Raw genomic sequence first — 22,506 nt, forward strand, 5'->3', positions numbered from 1 at the left:
TATATATTTATACACTTCCTCCATGTCATGCATAATTTCTAACACTACAATTCTACTATACTTCCATGTCACTGCTTATTTTCCTTTTCTCTATTTTCAATACAAATATATATATATATAACACCACATCCAGGTTTATCACACATTTTCTCTTTTGGACTTCCTTCAACATCTCTGACAATCATCCGTAGTTAAATTTTTGTTTCGCATTTCCTAAATTTAATATTGCCTTTTAATATACCCTCTCGAACTTATTATCTTTTTTACAATACTACTATACTTCCATGTCACTGCTTATTTTCCTTTTCTCTATTTTCAATACAAATATATATATATAACATCACATCCAGGTTTATCACACATTTTCTCTTTTGGACTTCCTTCAACATCTCTGACAATCATCCGTAGTTAAATTTTTGTTTCGCATTTCCTAAATTTAATATTGCCTTTTAATATACCCTCTCGAACTTATTATCTTTTTTACAATACTCCTCAAACTTTCACAGAGCTTCTTAAAACCCCACAAGCATTGTTTGCTCATCACATATGCTTTTCAGATACTCCACAAATTTCCCCCAGTCTTCAATGAACTTATGGTCCCGTAAATATCTGATCTTCCCAGTTAATTTATCCAATTCTGCATAGTCTATCAGCTTCATTCTCCAGTCTTCCAGCGTCGGTAGTTCCTCTTTTACTCCTTCAAGTAAGTGAAATGTTTAAAAAGGATCTTAAAGAAAATGGATATGTAGAAAAAGATTCAATATTTCAAACAGATAATAAACAATGATTATAAAATTTTGTCAAAAATGTATAAAATACTGTTGGAATGGTATACGAAGGACAAGGAAGTTAAGTCGGTCATGATACATTGGGCCAGAGGCTTTGGATATAATATACAAATTGATGATTGGGTAAAAGTATGGAAGGAAAATATAAAATTTACAGCATGTGCTGCATTAAAGGAAAATGTTATGAAAATGGTATACAGATGGTATATTACACCAGTTAAATTAGCGAAAATGTTCAAAACATGTAATAAGTGTTGGAAATGTAAAGAAAAAGAAGGGACATTTTACCACATGTGGTGGGAATGTAAGAAAGTGAAAGGTTTCTGGGACATGATATATAATGAACTGAAAAAGATGTTGAAATATACATTTGTAAAAAAACCGGAAGCTTTTCTTTTAGGAATAGTGGGAAACGAAATAAATAGAAAAGACTGTAAACTTTTTCAATATGCAACAACAGTGGCAAGAATACTAATGGCCCAAAAATGGAAACAAATGCTGTAACTTTTTTTCCACAGGAATTTATCCATTCCCTTGATATCACTGGTTGCCCTTTTCTGTACATTTGGAGGATAAAGCCATGCAGTTAATATTAACCTATACCCTGTAGTCTATGTTTCAATGTAATTTGTAGTTCTCTGAAGCCTAAAAAGTAGCATGTCAAGCTTCTGTATTTTCATAGAGATCATATTTTACTTCTTTACTAGTATAACAAACACATGATGCTAAGAATGTAGGCCTTTGGGGTACTTACACCTGAGCAGTTGTTCTCACAGGAAAGTTGGCCACCTGTGGAGACAATGTTCCCAACTGTACAATAATTAAGCAGCTCTGAACGGCAAGGCTATGAGGCTCAGTGGTTTAGACCACGGCTCCACCTGCATCCCAAATCAAATCCCCCATGATGGGGTGAGCTCCTGTTGCTCTGTCCCAGTTCCTGCCAACCTAGCAGTTTGAAAATATGCCAGTGCAAGTAGATAAATAGGTACCGCTGCGGCCGGAAGATTAATGGTGTTTCTGTGTGCTCTGGTTTCCATCACAGTGTTCCATTGCACCAGAAGTAGTTTAGTCATGCCGGCCACATGACCCGGAAAGCTATCTGTGAACAAACGCCAGCCCCCTTGGCCTGAAAGTGAGATGAGCACCGCAACCCCATAGTTGCCTTTGACTGGATTTAACCGTCCAGGGGTCCTTTACCTTTTTTTAATTAAACAGATAATATACTTGAGGACAAGATGCTGAATAAAATTGTGCTGATGACGCAATGCAAAATGTTGAAATTGTCATGCAGTCTTCCTGAGAGAGAGCCAAGTGTATCTCATCAAAAATTGTGTGTTTTCTTTCAGCCAGTGTGGTGTAGTGGTTAAGAGCGGTAGTCTCGTAATCTGGTGAACTGGGTTCGTTCGCTTCCCCGCTCCTCCACATGCAGCTGCTGGGTGACCTTGGGCTGGTCACACTTCTCTGAAGTCTCTCAGCCCCACTCACCTCACAGAGTGTTTGTTGTGGGGGAGGAAGGGAAAGGAGATTGTTAGCCGTTTTGAGACTCCTTAAAGGGAGTGAAAGGCGGGATATCAAATCCAAACTACTACAGTACTCTTCTTCTTCTTCTTCTTCATTTTTTTTTTTTAAATACACTTTTCTGTTTCTGGGAAATATCTGACCAGTATTTAGACCAAATTAAGAGGGCAGAGGGAAGAATTGCCTCAAAGTGCCTGGTTTCCATTCAATGTGGTCTTCCCGCTTCATGTCAGTTCTCTGAGGTGCCTGTAGCCTTCCTCCCCTTGCAAGAGCTTTCAAGAGTGGCCTTTTTAATGTTTGACTTGGACCTGCTTGTGCAATGACATCATAACCCGAGTGCTTAGCTCCCCCTCCCTTGTAGTTTGAACTGTGATGTCACATAGCAAATTCAGACCCCATGAAAGACTGTAAACTGACAGGAACTCAATATGAGTTGCTGTTTTGGACCAAGAAAAGAACGTAAAACCTTTAGCCACTGGAGCTAGCTGAGGGATCTGTTAGTAGGTAGAACAGTTGCTATTAGCACCTACGGGTTGCTAATTTTTGCCAGATGGTGCTTAATGTTACAGAGTGCCACAATTGACTTTGTATTACAGCTGAACAGGTGAGTGTGGGAAATAAGTTTCACTGATAAAAATCCATCTGTTTGTAGAATTATAGGGTCACAAAGGTAGGGACGGAAGGAACAGAAATAATCTAGCCAAGACTCCTGTATGGAGTGTGCTCTTTCCACATAGTTTTAACCCAGATTATCCCAGATTTGCAGTTTAGTACTGCTGCAGAGAGCTTGCTGGGGAGACCATGCATAACAAGGAACTTAAAAATAACTTTAACAAGGTTTTAATAACAAAACAAAAACTCCTTTTACACTAAAGATAACAACAACAAACATGACCCAACCACCAACCCATCCCCCACAGGGTAATGAGGGAGCTAGGTGCTGCTCCTTATATACTATGCCCAAATGCTGACACAGCTTAACTAACACAACCTAGCAGCACCTGCTATGTTTCACAGCTGTAAGACTGGGTCTTGTTATTTGCCCTGGCCCTTAAAGACATACACAACTTGTGAAACAATAAAGAACCTTCACATTTTACAGTGACCATTCAACACTTCTGGGGGTTTTTTTGTGCTACAACACAAAATCCAAAAGTTGTGTCTACTGTTCCTGCAGGATTCACTGTGCCAGTCTTGCCTCCTTCTTAGACTAGCTCTCTCCTGAGTATGACTGAATGATGAAGTCTCACCCATTAAAGAGTGGTAACAGGTTTAACCATCTGCAAAGAACACTACCTATTGCATCTCCACATGAGGAAGCCATTGTCTTTTAACAGGGATTACAACCGCCAATTACCGGTAATTGGTTGTAGTAACTAAGTAAAGAAAAGTTTGAGCAACTAAAACTTTGCCCACAGTCAATTAGGCAAGACATTTAAACATTTTGTTTACTTTTAGTGCACTCTGCAATATCTTCAGAGGCACACTTTTTTCTTCTAAAATGTTATTTTCTTAGCTCTGTGCAAATATGCATGTTTAACCAGTCAATTAAAAACCATTTGTTTCAACTACTGTGGGTTTTTTTATATTAAAAAAACAGGTGGCAGCCCAACTTTTCCTAGGGTTTTGTGCAACTACAAGCACTAGCTGAGTCTCAGCCCAAAAAGAAAGTGTTATTATGAAGAAAGCTAGCTTGTTTTTCCTCGAGGACAACATTGTGTGTCCGATATGCCTCGAGGTGTTCAGAGACCCCGTCACCACAGCCTGCGGACACAACTTCTGCATGGACTGTTTGCAGGATTACTGGGACCACCAAGCGCTGGTCGGGGATTGCCCCTACTGCCCTCAGTGTCGTGAATCTTTCAGTTCGAGGCCTCAACTGTGCAAAAACACAACCCTGGGAGAAATTGCCACGAGGTTCGCAAGGGAAGAAGCCCAAGGGTCAAGGAAGCAGGCAGGTCAGAGGGAGGTTTTGTGTGACTTCTGCTCCTCCAGGAAGATGAAGGCTGTCAAGTCCTGCCTGCAATGCATGGCTTCCTTGTGCGAAAACCACATCCGTTCCCACTATGAAGACAACGCCTTCAGGAACCATCAGCTGATAAAACCTCTCAATGACCTGAAGGCTAATATGTGCTTGAAACATCACAGACTGCTGGAGCTGTTCTGCAGAATCGAAGGGAAATTCATCTGCCATATCTGTGTTCGGGAAGAGCACAAGAATCATGACGCCATCTCTCTGAAGGACGACAGGAGCAAGAAAGAAGTGAGTATCATGCCATCCTTTAAAGTCAGCAGTTAGTTTTCCTCGAATGCAACTTTCAGAAGAGGACAACTGGTGCTAGGTCAGTACTATAGTCCCCTCTCCTAAACGATTCCTATCAACATCTTTCAGAGATCGTGTGTGTGGCTTCCTTCACCCCTCTTGGTTGCCTCCCCTCCCCCAGTTGCCAGCGTCACTTCCCACTGGGTCAGATTGGGATTTCAGTAGCACAGGCCCTCTCCCATTTTACCCTATTTCTCTTATTTCTGTTCTTCATCACTGTTCTTTCCATTGGCAGGCACTAGACATGGGATGGCCCAGGGGGAAAAAAATCTCTTAACAATTCGGAGGGAGAACTTGCTTTCCTCCCAAAGACTTTTGTTTTGTTTCCCTCCCCCCAAGGGCAAAAATTGGAAATGACATGAGAAAAGGTATAGAAGCTTGCTTAAACTTGGGTAAATTCTCAGTTTTTAGAACTCCAGGATAAATAGGACAAATATAGAGAAGCAGAAACTGATAGTATTAGCTAAAAAATGAGACTGATAAAAATGCAGATAGTACCAATTTAGTATTAGTTCCTACCTATCTTTCTTTCTCTCTCTGTTGGGTTTTTTGTTTGTGTGTGGGGTTTTTGGGGGGGTTGGAAAATGAGAGATTAACAGTGGTACCTTGGGTTACAGACGCTTCAGGTTACAGACTCCGCTGACCCAGAAATAGTACCTCGGGTTCAGAACTTTGCTTCAGGATGAGAACAGAAATCGCGGTGCGGCAGCAGCGGGAGGCCCCATTAGCTAAAGTGGTACCTCAGGTTAAGAACCGTTTCAGGTTAAGAACGGACCTCCAGAATGAATTAAGTTCTTAACCCAAAGTATCACTGTATATCTGTTCGACACTAGAGGAGATATAATAATTTTCAGAATACATACTTTTTTTCTATAACAATGATGGTTTATCCTGTTTTTATTGTTTTTTGCCTATTCATAACTTGGAAAACGAAAGAGATGCTGTGCTTTAATGTTACTGACATGTTATGTGCTGCTTGATATAATGTGCCCTATGACATAGGGTGGGATATAACTTTTAAATATAAATAAATAATAAAATGATGAGCCCAAGTGTTGTGTGTGTGTGTGTGTGTGTGTATGTGCATATATATATATATATATATATATATATATATATATATATATGAATGAAGCTATGTAGACCTGGTGAACTATACATTGGACACATTAGCTATGAGGTTAAAATGCTGTCTGTATTTGTGATATATGGCTTGTACTTGTATGCACTTTTCTTTCACATCCTTTATTTCTTCTAAAAGGAGAAATAGTCACATTAGGTAGGGGTGATTATTTGTTTCAAGCACGCTATCAGCAGAAGATGAGTGAGCCCATCAACTTGCCATTGCAACAAAAGCAGTGAACCAGTTCATACTGACACCGAGATTGTTATGTCTTGCTTTATTTTGAGTTTGCTTGCCCTTGAGATTGTGCAATTTGGACAAAGTTGGTTAGAAGCTGAACAAAAGGGTTCAGCTGAGGACAGCACCCTATCCGGTTACACCCAGTTTCATAAAAAGAAAACTGAGATAAGAACCTCCCTGCCTATTCAGATAATTAGGTGAGGCTTTTCTACATGCCCCACATGATTAACCCCCATTCTTGGGCAGAGTGAGGTGGCTAGCAGATACTAGAGGCTGTAGATCCTTCTCCTGAGCCTCCTGGCCATTCCCTTCTGTCGGAAGGCACAGTTCTGTGTGCCATGTAGTTTGTCCCGGACCCCTGCTGCCCTCAGGTGTGGGGGGTCATGCTGTCCCATCCATACTATTGAAGTAAAATTCGACTGCCATCCAGTCAGCTTCTCTGGAGGACATCATCTTATCCTTTGCCTCAGGTAGTCATAAGTCTTAAACCAGCCCTGTTGTCCCAAAATCATTGGAGGTACAGTTTGCGATGGAAACTCCCTCGCCTTGGAGGCTTCATTGTTTCCCATACTTCAGGTGTTTTGTTCAATGGTTGCTTTTTTATTTTATTTTACCAGACAACTAGCATGGAATTGTCAAGGCTTCTTGGCACTGCTTTAATGGTGTATTGTTCTGCTGTTCCGTATTGTTAGGTGTCAACTGCAAAGGGGATTCCGACATTTAAGCTGGCATATTTTACCTGAGATTTCCCTGCTATTCCTGCTCATGCAACAAATAATCTCTAGGAGACTTGGCCGTGGTTTATTGCACCGGTAGTGTTAAATGTTTTTTTAAAAAACTGTTTTTATGGTTATTGCTGTTTTTCCTCTTGTTCCCCCCGTGAATGATGCCATGGTGTTTGGCTAGTGCAATAAAGTTTATGAATGAATATTGTTAGGTTTTGTATGCGGTATTAATATCATAATTTTATTTTATTTTTAATTGTAAGCTGCATTGAAGACATTTTGCATCAAAAAGCAGTTTGTGAATAAAAAATGGGCTTCCTGATTAATTCCAGTGGCTGTTCATCTAGTCCAGTCCTTTGTAATGTGAGTCCAAACAGGATCTATTCTATAAAACTGCAAAACACATCCTACACATCTGATTTATTTATTTTTTTAAAAATTGAGCACTGATTATGCTCCACTTTTAAAAGAGGTGTATGTGAAATCGTCATCCCCAGGCTGCTGCTTCCATGTTCTAATTCTTTCTTTCCCAGGTCGAAGTCAGGAGAGTACAGGCCAACGTGGAAAACCAAGTCTTGATGTTGGCAGCGGACAGTCAGCAACACAGGGGCAGAGTTAACTACCTTGCGGTGAGAAAAGCTTCTGAGGGAAGGGACCAAATCCATGGCACATCACACAGATCTAGGGGCACATACTGCCACTCAGTATTGTACCATTCTTCATGTGAGCATGTATTTGCATGTACAGTGGTACCTCGGGTTACAGACGCTTCAGGTTACGGACGCTTCAGGTTACATACTCCGCTAACCCTGAAATAGTACCTTGGGTTAAGAACTTTGCTTCAGGATAAGAACAGAAATCGCACGGCGGCAGCGGGAGGCCCCATTAGCTAAAGTGGTACTTCAGGTGAAGAACAGTTTCAGGTTAACAACGGATCTCCGGAACGAATTAAGGTCTTAACCCGAGGTACCACTGTACTGAAGTCAAGTGGTTGACACTTCTTTAGCTCTGGAGGTCAAGGTTTTACCTAGCAAGTGCTAACTTTCTCTGCTTTTCCATGGAACACCCCAGGTCATGTTTGGCTCCCATTCTGTTCTCCTGGCTGACTGAGAGTCATACCCTATATACTAATAGCAAACTCATCATCTGAGTATGAATTCTTATGTAGCCAAAGTGGTAACATTCATGTATAGGAATGAGCTATCAGCAGGCTCAGGGCTTGCAGATGTACAAAACAATGTATTTTGGGGGACACCTGCCTTAGATCACAAACTGCATCGTTTGAAGACCTAACAACATGGTTGCTTCAAGGAACTGCTGTGCGGTTGAAGCTGTCGGTCCCACAAGCGACATGCTGCTGCTTCTTTTCATTTTTAGAAAATGTCTCCAGCTTTTATTGTGAAGGACTATTTGATAAATAAAGCAGCTAAACAGCACTGAAAGGGACCACAATGCAATACATACAGACATCCCAGCGCAAACAGGAATAGGGTTTCCTGTGGTTGGTGAGCTCTGCTTTCTTCTGACTACCTCTCCTCAAATTACACACGTAGGCCTTCCAGACTGAAAGCTGATTCCCTTTGTTTCCTCTCCCTCTTCACCACCACATTTCAGGTGGACAATCCTCTTCCAAAAGAAAGAAAAAAGAAAAGAAAAGAAAAGAAAAGAAAAGAAAAGAAAAGAAAAGAAAAGAAAAGAAAAGAAAGCACAACAAGCAAGTTAACCTGCTTCTTTGGTGCCTTATTTTCTTTTATCGATAGCAGGACTCTCTTAACTTGAAAGGGTGCTCTCAGGAGGAAGACAAAGTTGGGAGCATGAACCCAATTAGCAGTGTGCGCGCAGTACTTTTGCTAGAAACCAGCAGAACCAATTGCTCCTTATTTATTTATGGTTCCATAGCAGCAGCTTTGCCACTTTAAAAATGTGTGTCTGCACCTACCCTGAGAATTTCACAAAGGAGTATTAAATGAACACATAGGAAGATAAGGAGAGCCCTAGTGAATCAGGTCCAAGGCCCACCTAATCCAACATTCAACAGTGGCCAAACAGACGCCTAGGGGGAGTCCACAAGCAGGACATGAGCACAATAGGATTCTCCCGCATGCAATCCCCAGTCACTAGGTGAAATATACTCAGAGTCGAGAGTGCATTTCATGCTCTTTATTCAGCTCATACTGATGAGGAGGAATGGAAGTTCCCCCAGAATGTCTGCTTTATATACATTATTTATACCATGGGCCCCACGTGATTGGCTAATTCCGGGATTCACCTGTAAGCCAATCAGGTTGCAGATTCACTTTCATCTGGAGCTGGATTGGGTGGCTCCTGTGGATCAATCAGACTGCTGCATTCTGAATCCAATTGTTCTAGGACCAATCAGACTGCTGCCTTTTGGATCCTATTCAACTCAGTACATAACACTAGGATTCACAGGCACCACGGCAATACATAGCCATCATGACTAGCAGCCATCAGTAGCCTTATCTTCCATGGATTTCTCAAATCCACTTTTAAAGCTGCCCAAGTCAATGCTACATCGTGTGGTAGCAACTTCCATACTTTAAACAATGGTAGGTGAAAATGTGATGTGCTTGGCATTGCCTTTCCCTTTCAGAAAGTAGTGAAGACGGCCCGAGACGAAGTGAATAGGGCCTTTGCCGAGGCGATGAAAGAGCTCAAGCGACTGCAGAACAAGGTGATGGACTTTATAGATGAAGAAGAAAGATCGGCCTTAGTTGGAATGGGGAATTCCATTCAGCACAGTCAAGAGCAGCTGATTGATCTCCAGAAGCAGAATTACTGGCTGACAGGTCTCATGGAAGACCCAAGTGACCATCAGTTTCTGCAGGTAGAGTCCACACTGTAATTGGAGCACAGTCAAGACCAGGGAATCATAGAACTGTAGAGTTGGGACCCCGAGGGCCGTCTAGTCCAACCCCCTGTAATGCAGGAATCTAATCTAAAGCATCAATGACAGATGGCCATTCAACCTTCAGTGAAGGAGAGTCTAGCACCTCCCAAGGGAGTTTAACAGCTCTTACTGTCAGAAAGTTCTTCCTGATGTTTAGTGGACTTGAATCCATTGGTTTGAGTCCTACCTTCTGGAGCAGGATAAAAAAAGCTTGCTTCCATGTGACAGCCCTTTAGATATTTGAGGATAGCTTTCATATCTCCTCTCCATCTTCTCATTTCCAGGCTAAACATACCCAGCTCCCTTAACTGTTCCTCATAAGGTTTGGTTTGCAGACCCTTGATCATCTTGGTCGCTCTCCTCTGCATGTATTCTAGCTTTGTCAATATCCTTTTTAAATTGTGGTGCCCAGAATTTGACACAGTATCCCAGGTGTGGTCTGACCAAGGCAGAATAGAGTAGGCAATCTTCCCCAACCATGTGTCGACCAGATATTTTAGACTACAACTCCCATCAGCCCCAGACAACATGCTGAGCAACCTGATTCTTCTCAGGCATCTCTTAACCCTTTCTGACCTCTTTTGTCCTTTGAATGGTCGGTGCTTCCTACCATTGTTGCTACTGCCCCACCCATTATTAGCATGAAAGAAAGAGGGTGACTCGGTTAAGGATTGTACTGTGCTGGGTGAAATTCCTCTACCACATATTCCTCTTTACTCTGCTGGGAAGTGTGCCAGTACCAAGAGCAAGAGAGTAAGCAAAGGACATTTATTTTCACAAGGCTAGAGCTGGTGCCAGCTTCCATCACCTGCTTATTATTAGATTGAATTTTGTGTTTACAAAATTCTCCCCTGATGCCAGCAGCCAGGTCATGTAGCCCCAGTGGATTGGGCAGCAGCTGCCCATCTGAAGCAAGAGACTCCCAACTCCTTATACACTGCCGCTCATAAATGTTTTCACAGGATCACCTGCCTTGGTTCTAAAATCTCCAGTGAGGAACAGCAACAAAAACTCCTCTTTTTGCTAAAAACATGCCCAAAGAGTGCGACTTTATTTTTCGTTTGATCAACTGTTTCTCTAAGCCGCTAGAGAAATGCAAATAATAAAACAGAGTCTTAAACTGAACACCATGTTATGTGAGCAAATGACCTCTGTACCATTTAAGCCACACTGCAAAGACAGTAGCGGGAGGAATGGGCCTGTTTGCATAGAGGTGGCATTTAGCCTATAAGGCCGTATTTGGCCCATAGCAAAAGAGCAATAAAGCATTCAGTGATATTCCAGTAGCATTATCATATCCTCGTCATGTGCGAGTGTTTGTGCGATCCTTTGAACTGAAGGTAAAGATCTTGGCACTACACCTCCCTTCCCATTTTATCCTCTCAACAACCCTGTGAGGTAGGTTAGGTCTTAAGGGACAGTGACTTGGCCCAAAGTCACTCAGGGAGCTTCATGACTGAGTGGGGCTTTGAGTCCTAGTCTCTTAGGTCTTGGTCCAACACTCTAACCATGAAGCTACACTAGCTCTTATAACATTTCTAACTTTCCTTTCTTCTGTTGTGAAGGCAGAATCAGTTCGGTCTCCCATGCATGCACTGCTCAGACTTGCAGCTGCTTCGTTTGAACACAGTTACTGTACCATGTGCCTTCAGGCCATCATGCCCTGATAGTTATAACCAATTATCCATGTTCCCTTGGATAATTAAAAAGGGGGAAGGTTGTTAACGGGTTGTTGTTTTTTAAAGAAAAATTTCTCAAATATCTCTGGTATTTTCACCACGAAATTCAAAAACCTGATGCATTCAAAACATTAAATAGTCTCCTGTCATGCCTTGCTGTGATGGTGCCCCTTCTGGGCAGAGGGGGAAAGTTGTAGATTCTTCTTCACTGGAGGCACTTAAACAGATTTGTATTTTGCACTGTACATATCCACCATTGAGCAAAGGACTGGAGGATGAATTCTGAGGTCCCTTCCAACTCTATGATTGCATGGCCAGCCTGAAAAATATTGGCGCCTGAGGTAAACCATAAAATGGCGCACACACACCCTGCCAGGGAAGAAAGGGTGAGTGAAGATCTACACCAGGAACAAGAGGGGTGAGTGAAGATCTACACTGGGATCTGCTGCCCCTGTGGATCCTGCCACCTGAGGTGGTCTCTTCATCTTGCCTCATGGGTGGGCCGGCCCTGGATTCTATACATGTAGTCAGAAAACCTGCAGGCAAACCAAGATGGTTCCATTTCTGTGATGAGGACATCAAAATTCTCTCTTCCAAAAATGTTTCAGTGAGTTTCAATCTCTTGTTAAAATCTATTTGTTCCCACAGGACTTCCCAAAAATAAGAGTAATGTCGGGTTGCACAGAAGCTTTGATTGGACTGAAGTGTGAGGAGCCCACCAGTTTCGTAGCACTTAAACAGACCCTGAGTGACTTGAAATCCCAAGTGTCCATGTTCGGACTCTGCTTCATCAACAAAGCCCTTCAAAAAGGTGAGTTGGCTCCACAAAAATGCTACAGCTAGAAAGATGCATTCATAGGCTCAAATAATTCTTCAACACATGGTGCTGTAGATTTTTTTATTTTACAATATTTTTGTTTCATTTAAGCAAGAACATATGCTTCAATGGCATGCAGTAATATAGAAAGACAATACAACTGAATGAAAATTAAAATTAATCATATGCTCACAAAAATACAAATTTGGGTCATTTCATTCACAATCCTTGGAAAAAACTGGATCTGTGTACACATTAACAACCTGGTGTATGCACAGCCTCTCAGTCCCTTTGTTTCACATTAAGACTCAGAAACCCTTCAGAATGATGCAGCCACATATATAACACTTGAAGTCAAATGCATTGCTCCTTTAACATACCTACAAATCAAATGAGTTTGCATTGTGGTGTGACCAGGAGAGGGCTTGGAGTCATGATGGATAGCTTTCTGAAAATGTTGATCCAATGTGCCGAAGTTATGCAAAAAGCAGACTCTAAACCAGGGATTGCAGTGAAATGGATTGAAATCTCTTCCTCTCCATGTAGATCCAGATGCATATAGTTGTAAAATAAACTACCGTATTTTTCGCTCTATAAGACGCACCAGACCACAAGACGCACCTAGTTTTTGGAGGAGGAAAACAAGAAAAAAAATATCCTTAATCTCAGAAGCCAGAACAGCAAGAGGGATCGCTGCGCAGTGAAAGCAGCAACCCCTCTTGCTGTTCTGGCTCCTGTGATAGCTGTGCAGCCTGCATTCGCTCCATAAGACGCACACACATTTCCCCTTACTTTTTAGGAGGGAAAAAGTGAGTCTTATAGAGCAAAAAATATGGTATATAGCTTAATGCACCCTTAAAAATAGATCATTAAAGACCTTTAAAAATAAACAAATTACATTTTTCTGTTAAATCTAACAAAACTAAGAAGCATATTTACCCGGATAGAACCAAACACAATTACGGTAGGTTTAGACAAATTCATGGAAGATAAGGCTTTGAGTGGCTATTAGTCACTGAGGGCAAGTTACCAGCAGCAAGAGAGAGCTGTTTCGCTCATGTCATGCTTGCGGGCTTTCCATTAGCATCTGGTTAGTCACTGTAGAAACAGAATGCTAGAATAGATAGATTAGCAAGGCTCTTCTTCTGTCACATCATGGGGTATTTGGGGGGGAGGGGACTGACCAGGCTTTGGGCTATTTGAGAGTGTCGAAGTTGTACACTGGGTGAGCAGAACCCAGTGTTCTGGTTACCTTTTAATGGACAAGATGTGGCAGCTGTAGAAGAATGAGGAGAGAGACCCCAAAGAGGACTCATTTTCTTTCGCTGTGGTGCAGCACCTCCAGTTCTCACAAGCCCATGGTGATCTCTTGGTCTTCCACATGGCAGACATGGGGGAATTATTAGCTCTGCCTTTTGGGGGTATAGTTTGTGGCCAGAAGCACCTCATTGGGTGAGGCGCAGCCATTCAGCTAGCTTCACAGCAGGTGGGTCATTGCTGCCAACTTAGAAGATGGCTGAGAGTGGGGCGGGCGTAGTGCGAACAATGATCCGCCTGCCGGGAAGTTAGCACAGAGGCTCTGCCCCACCCAGCAAGCCGCTTCTCCTTGATGCTCTGCGAGTTTTGCAACAAAACACCACACTAACTTCGAATGTAACTCCTATAAGACTCTATCCCTTTGGTATGGATCAAGTTATTCAGGTCTTTAATTTCCCAGCCAATTATACTTGTGTCTAGGATTATTCCCGTAAATGCTGCTGGATTAACAACCGCTGGTTGGAACAATATTTTTGTTAGTGTCTGCTGTGCCAAAGAACTGTTGCTGTTTTGCTAAAGTAGATTAGAAAGGTTGTGTTTCTGGAAGGATGAAAACAGGGAATTTTGCAAGATAATGCAGATCAAATAAGTCTCTTACATGAAGGTTAAAAATAAGCTCAAAAATCTGTGTAGTCCACAGCCCTGAGGGCAAGATCTCAAATTTCTGTTTACGTGGCACCCTGCACAGGCTATGCACACACACACACACACACACACACACACACAAATAACTCCAGGACCTTTTGTCTTTCAGGGATCACAATGGTGCCTTATGAAGTGATACCAGCTCCCACAGATCGGAAGAGTCTCAGAAAGTGTAGGTGTTGCAATTCCATTTGTCTTCTCATTGTGCACACAGTACCATTTTATCTGGTGCCAATGTACTCCTATCACTGGTATGTGAAGCAGAGTCCTTGTGACGTTTGCCACAACCCCTCTGTATCCTGAGGTTTCTTGAGAAATACTGTTACTTGAGTTGTTTTCCCTCAAGCCAGCTTCCATCACATTTGAGAAAACAAGCCGTGATTAAGCTCAGGGGTGTACATCTGGGACAGCCACTGCCAGGGCTTTTTTTTATCAGTCAAAACTTGCCAGAACTCAGTTCCAGCACCTCTCAGGTGGGCACCATTGCCATTTTAGAAGAACGATGGAGGTGTTCATCATGAGTTCAGTCAATTGGCCTAACTTGTTCATTGTGACTGACCTGGTACTAGCAGCAGTAGCTTAAATTGGATTTTGCATATTTGTAAGGTAAATATAATAGCCACATTAGCAATGTAAGATAGAGGCCAAAGTCTTCCTATTTATTCAGTTCATTTATTTATAAACCACATATTATTTCGCAAAGCGGTATGCAAGCTCAAAACCATACCATACAACAAGACAGAGGTGAAAGTCGGTGAACAAATAAAACACCACATTGTGGCTGGAGTCATGCATCTGAACAGAAGGATTGTGTCACTGGCACAATCCTGGCTCTTGGATTTGCAAAACACTTCAAGTTGGAGAACTTAAAAAAAAATAATTCAGGCATTTCACTTCAAGAACTGAAATTTTTTCAAAGCAATTGTAGAAGATATCCAAAGAACACTATTTCACAGGGTTGCTGCAAGATTTTCTGCTTCATGTCTTTAACAGCCAAAGCATAACAGGTTTGACTTTTCCTACCACTTCATCTCTATTCTGGGAAGTTGCAGAAGTCTTGGATTTCTTGTCCTTCCAGAGGAAGGAAACTTGGGAGTAAGTGGTTGCATACGGGTGTGCCCAGATGCTTACTCACTGTTTGCTTCATCATAATCTTCCTCTTTTGTCCAAGGAGTTAATCCACATCTTATCCGGCGCCCCAGTCTATCGAATACCGATTTATAACCCTGACATTTATTGATGTTCAGCATTCTAGAAGGAATAATTTAGCAGAATACGGCAAGGTTAAAAGGCACTCTGGAAACAGTAAATACCAATTCCTGAAGTGACCAGCTTTCTCCATTAACTAACACCACCCCTTCTTTCTTGCTACTTAATGCTAGGGCTGCATTTCCTCAGCTCAACTAACACAACACAAACTCTCCCTCAAACACTCTCGCATTGGGTAATATTCCATGTTAGCCATACTTACAGCAGACCTGTAGTAAAAGCCCATTAATGTCAGGGCTCATCCGCTTGTCTAATGCCTGCCTCCCATATACAGGCACAAACACAGAATTGGCAAGGTGGGGGGGGGGGAGAGGAGGAGATGGATGGAGAGAACTCTTCCCTTTTTGCCCTCCACCTTCACTCACACACAGAGAGACACAGCTATCATTGCCTAGGGATCCTTTACCAAATACTGACCATGTGTTGTATGCTGTGGTCTCTTGGATTCCAAGAAAAGTCTGGAGGAGAGTTTGAGGAGTTAGTTTGGTTCCCAGTATGTTTTCTGCAAGGTTAGAAAGTCTCAGAGGAGACGCCTACCTGCCCTAACTGACCTTCCATCCTGTTTCAGTCTCTGGTCATCTGCACTAGGACTGACCAAATCTGGCAAGCTCTCTGCAGCAGTACTAAATCGTAGAATTGTAGAGTTGTAAGGAACCCTGAGGATCATCTAGTACAGTGGTACCTCGGGTTACATACGCTTCAGGTTACAGACTCCGCTAACCCAGAAATAGTACCTCGGGTTAAGAACTTTGCTTCAGGATGAGAACAGAAATAGTGCTCCAGTGGTGCGGCAGCAGCGGGAGGCCCCATTAGCTAAAGTGGTGCTTCAGGTTAAGAACAGTTTCGGGTTACGAACGGACCTCCGGAATGAATTAAGTTCTTAACCCAAGGAACCACTGTAGTCCAACCCTCCAGTGATGCTAAGCATTTCACTTAAGCCATTATTATTATTATTATTATTATTATTATTATTATTATTATTACTATTACTATTCCTATTCCCATATGGCAGATGGGAGGCAGAAATGCTCCATACAAATTCCCACTTCTTACATAAAATATTAGAACACTGCTTTGAGGAGCCATGCAGAAAGTGCTGGACCCAGAATCTCCTGGCACCGTCTCTGAAAAGGTCCAGTCCTAGCTGAAGAGGAAAGGTCAATGTCAGCACCAATCTGTTAAGACCTGCATTAAACCAAATACCAGTCTGTGCTTGCTAGCTGGACGCTGGCCAGTAAAAATAATCACCCGTCATAAAGTTTTGTGTGTTTTGGTTGCCCTAGTTAGCAAGGGGAGCAGAACCGCAGTTATCATCCTTTAACTGAGAGCTAGCAAGAAAGCGACAGCATCAGGTGACTGCCGCAAGCAGGTGAAAGGCACAGTGTCCTTTGCTGAGGCTGGAGGTGCTTGTGGCTTCTGGCCACTGAGTATGAATAGCAAACCTCAGACTCTTGTAATCTTCATTGAACCCTAGTAATGTTGCAGGCAGTATATGGGAGTCTAACCATAGGGGGGCCCCTAGCGTCTTCCTGTTGTTATGCTAACAGTGCACCCCTGCTTGGTGCCAAACTTTGTGGGGCTTTGATTCAGCCCTGACAATGGGCCCACATACCCCAACACCTACCACAACCAGGACAGGACCCAGATCTGGTTGTGGCAACGGTGCCTGCCGTATGCTTTCTCTGCTGCTGCTGCCACATTGGTGATGGCACCACTTGTCACCCTCTGCCGGGGGGCCTCAAGACATGTTTTAATGGTGGATGAGTGGCGGCACTTTTGAACAGGAACTGAGCTTGTTTCCCATCCATGAGGGTCACCGCCATCTTAAGCTACCCAAACTGCAGTGTCACAGCCCAAAGTTCCTACCCCTAGACATATCCAGACTACAGATCTATGAAATCAATACATTTCATATATTTGTGGGCAGAATATTGCCGCTTGGGTAACTTAAACCAGTAATATGTTGTTGTTGTTGTTGTTTAGTCATTTAGTCGTGTCTGACTCTTCATGACCCCATGGACCAGAGCACTCTCGTCTTCCACTGCCTCCCACAGTTTGGTCAAACTCATGCTGGTAGCTTCAAGAACACTGTCCAACCATCTCGCCCTCTGTCATCCCCTTCTCCTTGTGCCCTCAATCTTTCCCAACATCAGGGTCTTTTCCAGGGAGTCTTCTCTTCTCATGAGGTGGCCAGAGTATTGGAGCCTCAGCTTCAGGATCTGTTCTTCCAGTGAGCACTCAGGGCAGATTTCCTTAAGAATGGATAGGTCTGATCTTCTTGCAGTCCATGGAGCTCTCAAGAGTCTCCTCCAGCACCATAATTCAAAAGCATCCATTCTTTGGCAATCAGCCTTCTTTATGGTCCAGCTGTCACTTCCATACATCACTACTGGAAAAACAATGGTTTTAACTATACAGACCTTTGTTGGCAAGATGATGTCTCTGCTTTTTAAGATGCTGTCTAGGTTTGTCATTGCTTTCCTCCCAAGAAGCAGGCGTCTCTTAATTTCATGGCTGCTGTCACCATCTGCAGTGATCATGGAGCCCAAGAAAGTAAAATCTCTCACTGCCTCCATTTCTTCCCCTTCTATTTGCCAGGAGGTGATGGGCCCAGTGACCATGATCTTCGTTTTTTTGATGTTGAGCTTCGGACCATATTTTGCGCTCTCCTCTTTCACCATCATTAAAGGTTCTTTAATTCCTCCTCACTTTCTGCCATCAAGGTTGTGTCATCTGCATATCTGAGGTTGTTGATATTTCTTCCGGCAATCTTAATTCTGGCTTGGGATTCATCCAGTCCAGCCTTTCGCATGATGAATTCTGCATATAAGTTAAATAAGCAGGGAGACAATATACAGCCTTGTCGTACTTCTTTCCCAATTTTGAACCAATCAGTTGTTCCATATCCAGTTCTAACTGTAGCTTCTTGTCCCACAGTAATATATAGTGGTGCAAATAGCAGTGTGCCTGGGTTGAGCCAGTGTGGGCCCTTCCAAGCTCCTGGGACCCTCAGCCAGGGCTCATCTTGGCTGGCCACTGGTGCTGAACCCACCCAACCCAACAGCTTCCAAGGCCCAGGACATTTTCTTAACTGAGGAAAAGGACAAGATGTTTCTCCTACCCGCATTCCACACACTGATGGGCAGGTTAATCTTACAGCACCCTTCACTGCTCCTGAGCAAAGCAGAGCAGCTTAGGGGGCATAGGGTTAGGCTGCATTACACATGACATGGGTTCAGGAGAAACAGCCGGGGTGTTGCTGCCACTGCTCCCACACCCATCCAAGCCCTCACTGCCTGAAGGGGATGTCCCACTCTGGCTAATGCTAAGGCCTGCTCTGACTGAAGGTGAAGCTCTAGTGGCTTGTGCTTTGCCAGGGGGGATCCAAGCACACTATCCTGATTCCAGAATAGCAGTAGTATGAGGGGAGAAGCTGCACAGCCAAATTTCTCCCTCTGGTAAAGAGGAGCACTATCCCAGGTGAAATCTGACAGTTCTACCAACCCCGTAAGAATGATTTAGTCTTTTTGAAATGGCTAGGGATGCAAGAAGCAGCAACTTTAAACTGTCCCCCAAGCAAATTTCAAACGAAATAATTCCTGAAGGCTGCCAGCAAACACTGTTTGTTCTTCCACACAAAATAGCTGTGGGAGGGCTGGCTGCCAAGCAGTTCTCAGACCATGTTCAAGGTCTTGTTACTAACATATAAAGCCCTGAACAACTTGGGATCAGGTTATCTGAAAGACCTATAAGAACAGTTAGATAATCTGAGGGAATTTTACTCTCAAAACCACGCCCTATAGAATACCACAGAACGGTTACCTGGAAACAGGCATTTTCCACCATTGTCCCTACATGCTCAGGAATGTCCTCCTCTCTGCCAAATGTGAAGGACCATCCATTGGTTGTGTCAGGTGTCATTTAGGGGCATTATCTTTTTGCCCAGGCTATTCCTGACCTATTAGACGGGACCCTGTTATTGCATCTTTTTAAAATACCGTTCTACTGATTTTTATGTTTTATCTCTGTTTTTATGATACAGTACTGTTTTATTGTTTTTATGATGTATTTTTGTAAATGGCTTAAGAGTTTCAAAATATTAAGTGGTTCAGAAATGCTTTAAATGGGTGTGTGTGTGCTACAGAATAAATTGGACATTAATGTGGTCCATCAGGGTCAAACAATTTCTTCCTACCATATTGTCTGTTTGCTTTCTCCTTTCTTCAAAAATTTTTGTGGCTGGACATGGGGTGTTGGCAAAACAAGTATGTCCTGAAGCCAAGGCTGCTTCATCCTCAGGATTTAATTAATACTGAAATTTGGGGATGGGAGGGAATTTCCATACAGAAACTGTGAGGCTTCACTTTTGCATACTTTGGTGGACTGGCTTGTTTTCTTATTTCCACCTGGATAGCTTTACTAACACCTTCCATCAGTAGTCAGATACAGGTACCTGTGACATGGATCACTTTGCTTGCTACTGTTTTCTGTTTGTCGTGCATATAAATACTGTAATGAGCTGGTGGGGTATAGTGAACAGAGCATTAGACATGAACTAGGGGAAAACCTGGTTTCAAATTCCCTCACTATCATGGAAGTTTCTCAGTGAGTTTATTACCATTTGGAGCAAAGCTCTACTGCTATTACGCTGAGCTCCTTGGAAAAAGACTCATAACATATGTGATAAACAAAAAATTCCAGATTGTTGATGGGTGGGACTACATGTGGGAGAATTCATGTAGGTCCTTGCCTTGGGCAACAGGCTGGAGTAAGTTTATATTCCGATCACCTCTAGCCTCAGTGACTCTATGATTTTGGAAGATGTTCAGTCTTGGTCTGCCCACCCTTGCCCACCTTCCTGGAGTGGCTTCTTTTGACATTTCACCCCTTGTTTTGCCTCCCACGAAACAGATTACTGTCTGCTGAATTTTGATGCTAGCACTGCCAATGAAGAACTCTTCCTGTTTAAGGAGACCCACTCGGTGCTGAACATGGGAATCTTGTTGGAGAACTACTCAAAACCCAGCCAAGGATTCAACCACTGGCCACAGCTCTTGTGCACCCGCAGCCTATGTGAGGGCTGCCATTACTGGGAGGCTGAGATTTCAAACGCATGGCTGTGTTTGGGAGTCACCTACAGTTACAAGCATAGAACTGAGAAAGCTTGCATGTTGTACCTGCTTGGCAGGAATAGCAATTCATGGTGCTTGGAGTGGGACTCACTGAAGTACTCTGTCTGGCACAACAACATTCAGACTGTGGTGCATGGCAGCTACTATAAGACAATTGGAGTCTTACTAAACTACGCTGCTGGCTCCCTGACTTTCTATGGCATCACCAACACCATGAACCTCATCTACCGTTTCCTCACCATATTCACCGAACCTCTTTACCCGGCTGCTATGGTAAGCAGCGGGGCCTCTATTACTTTGAAACAGCACCCAGACTAGAGAGACCACAAAAAATACCCCTCTTTAAAGGCCAGGGAGGGCTCTGCTGTAGCTAATAAAATAAACTTCTATCTCATTACTACTAAGGTGGGATTCGTTTTTCTTTTTCTGGTCACGTGGCTACAAACAGAAAGCAAATGATACACCTAAATGTGTTTTTCTGTAAGAGAAAGGATTGCCGCAGAGGATCATTTGGAGTAGGGAGGGAAGCCGGTTATGTTCCTGGTTCCTTCCTATTTTTTCTTTTTCTTCTTTCTGCCTCTTTTAAATTTTTAACCCATGGTGTTTCTATGGCTGGCGCTTGCTGTGTTTATTTGCATACCTGCTCACGTCCTCAGTCTGAAATGAAACAGAATGCCTCTCCTACTATTCCTTTCCCTAAATACGCTGTATCCAAAGCCTCTTTACATGGCACTTGCTGTGGAGTTGCTTCATAGCCAAGGAAGGGCAATTCTGCACACCTCCAGAAGCATCTTTCCCTTTCAGCCAAGCAGCACGTTTACAGAGGGGAAATCCCAGTTAATGTGCAACGGCATAGGAAATTTCAGGGGGAGGGGCTAGCATCTGAAACGTGTCCGTTGGACCCAACTCAAAGGCAGCACTGTTTGCACTTTCATGAGCCACAGACATTCCAGGATCCTCTGTGTGAATGCTATGCATTCAGGAGCAAGCCATCCTAGGCAGAGCCGAAAGCAAAACAATTTGCCTTGAGAGTTGATCGCCACCATGTCTTAGATTCAACCTCCGTTTTGAAAAATAAAATAAAATCAGGGTGCAGTGTCACAACTGAGACATATCGAAATGCTCACAAGTTCCACCCAACATGTCAAAAATCACTGGGAAAGGATCATTCATGATCACTGCACCAGACAATATCGCTTGCTTCCTTTCCAGCTTCCCTCAACCCACTGCAGCTTAAAAAAACAACCCCGAGTTAATTGTTTTACAGCTACACACACACATGAACTGCAGTATGATTATTTGCAGATACCCAATCTGCCGCCCCCTCCGAGTCAGTGGCTCTCTTGAAAGGCCTGTCTGTGCCTCTGCAGAATAATCCTCTGCAAAACATTATTCTGAAGAGGCACAGGTGTCTTTCGAACTCTTGGAGACTGGGTGACCAGCCGGTCCCTGGAGTAGCTGGATTAACTTAACAAGTCATTACAACCACCTGACAGGCTCTTTCAAGTTACAGTTTAAGATCTTTTGATTGTTAATTATCCCATGCTGGCAGCAGTTGCCAGCAATTCGCCTCGGATGACAGCCTTGGCTGCATCCCAGTGTCTCCATGGCTGCATCTAAAGACACTCACTCCCAAGGCACTCACAACCCTCAAGTTCACAGCCTTGTTTTCAAGGGTGTAGTCTTCTGGTGCTCAGAAAAAAAACCACATTTGTTCACTTCGTTCTGCGTTCACATTTGAAGGGTGCGCACTCTTTCTCTGGCTGTTTTCCAAGCAGCATTGCAGAATGAGGTTTTGGAGTTCCCTCTTACCCTGGGCTCCTGAGTGCTTCACAGCAGAAAACTCTACTATTAGCATTTTACGCTTGTGAGAGACCCCTGAGATCAGTATGCAGCACACAATGTACACAATGAGACATGAGAATGGTTGCAGATAACCTAAACAGACCTTCTTTGTGTTATTTCTAGATTCATGTTTGGGGATGTGGAAATCTCAATTTTCATCTTCAAGAAAACTTG

General features: G+C 43.1%; 1 protein-coding gene across 2 annotated transcripts; it reads left to right on the forward strand.

Annotated features, from left to right (window-relative positions):
• Positions 1–2,682: 2,682 nt before the first annotated feature.
• On the forward strand, positions 2,683–20,891 carry LOC310839842 (E3 ubiquitin/ISG15 ligase TRIM25-like). 2 transcript variants are annotated; one of them, XM_083728782.1, is made up of 7 exons: positions 2,683–2,910; positions 3,907–4,569; positions 7,251–7,346; positions 9,332–9,565; positions 11,956–12,118; positions 14,196–14,258; positions 20,267–20,891. In XM_083728782.1, the coding sequence occupies exons 2-7, from the start codon at positions 3,985–3,987 to the stop codon at positions 20,803–20,805; spliced, it is 1,680 nt and encodes a 559-aa protein (XP_083584908.1). In that variant the 5' UTR covers positions 2,683–2,910; positions 3,907–3,984; the 3' UTR covers positions 20,806–20,891. The 2 variants fall into 2 exon arrangements, with proteins under 2 accessions (XP_083584908.1, XP_083584909.1); XM_083728783.1 differs by having other exon boundaries at positions 2,702–2,916; positions 3,914–4,569.
• Positions 20,892–22,506: the final 1,615 nt, after the last annotated feature.

This window comes from Podarcis gaigeae, assembly GCF_964106915.1.
Source record: "Podarcis gaigeae genome assembly, chromosome: 2".
NCBI classification, from domain to species: Eukaryota; Metazoa; Chordata; class Lepidosauria; order Squamata; family Lacertidae; genus Podarcis; species Podarcis gaigeae.

Coding starts and splice junctions, on each gene's coding strand:
- LOC310839842 (XM_083728782.1), top strand. CDS start 3,985: ATGAAGAAAGCTAGCTTGTTTTTCCTCGAGGACAACATTGTGTGTCCG. Junction 4,570..7,250: donor ACGACAGGAGCAAGAAAGAA/GTGAGTATCATG, acceptor TTTCTTTCCCAG/GTCGAAGTCAGGAGAGTACA. Junction 14,259..20,266: donor TCGGAAGAGTCTCAGAAAGT/GTAGGTGTTGCA, acceptor CCCACGAAACAG/ATTACTGTCTGCTGAATTTT.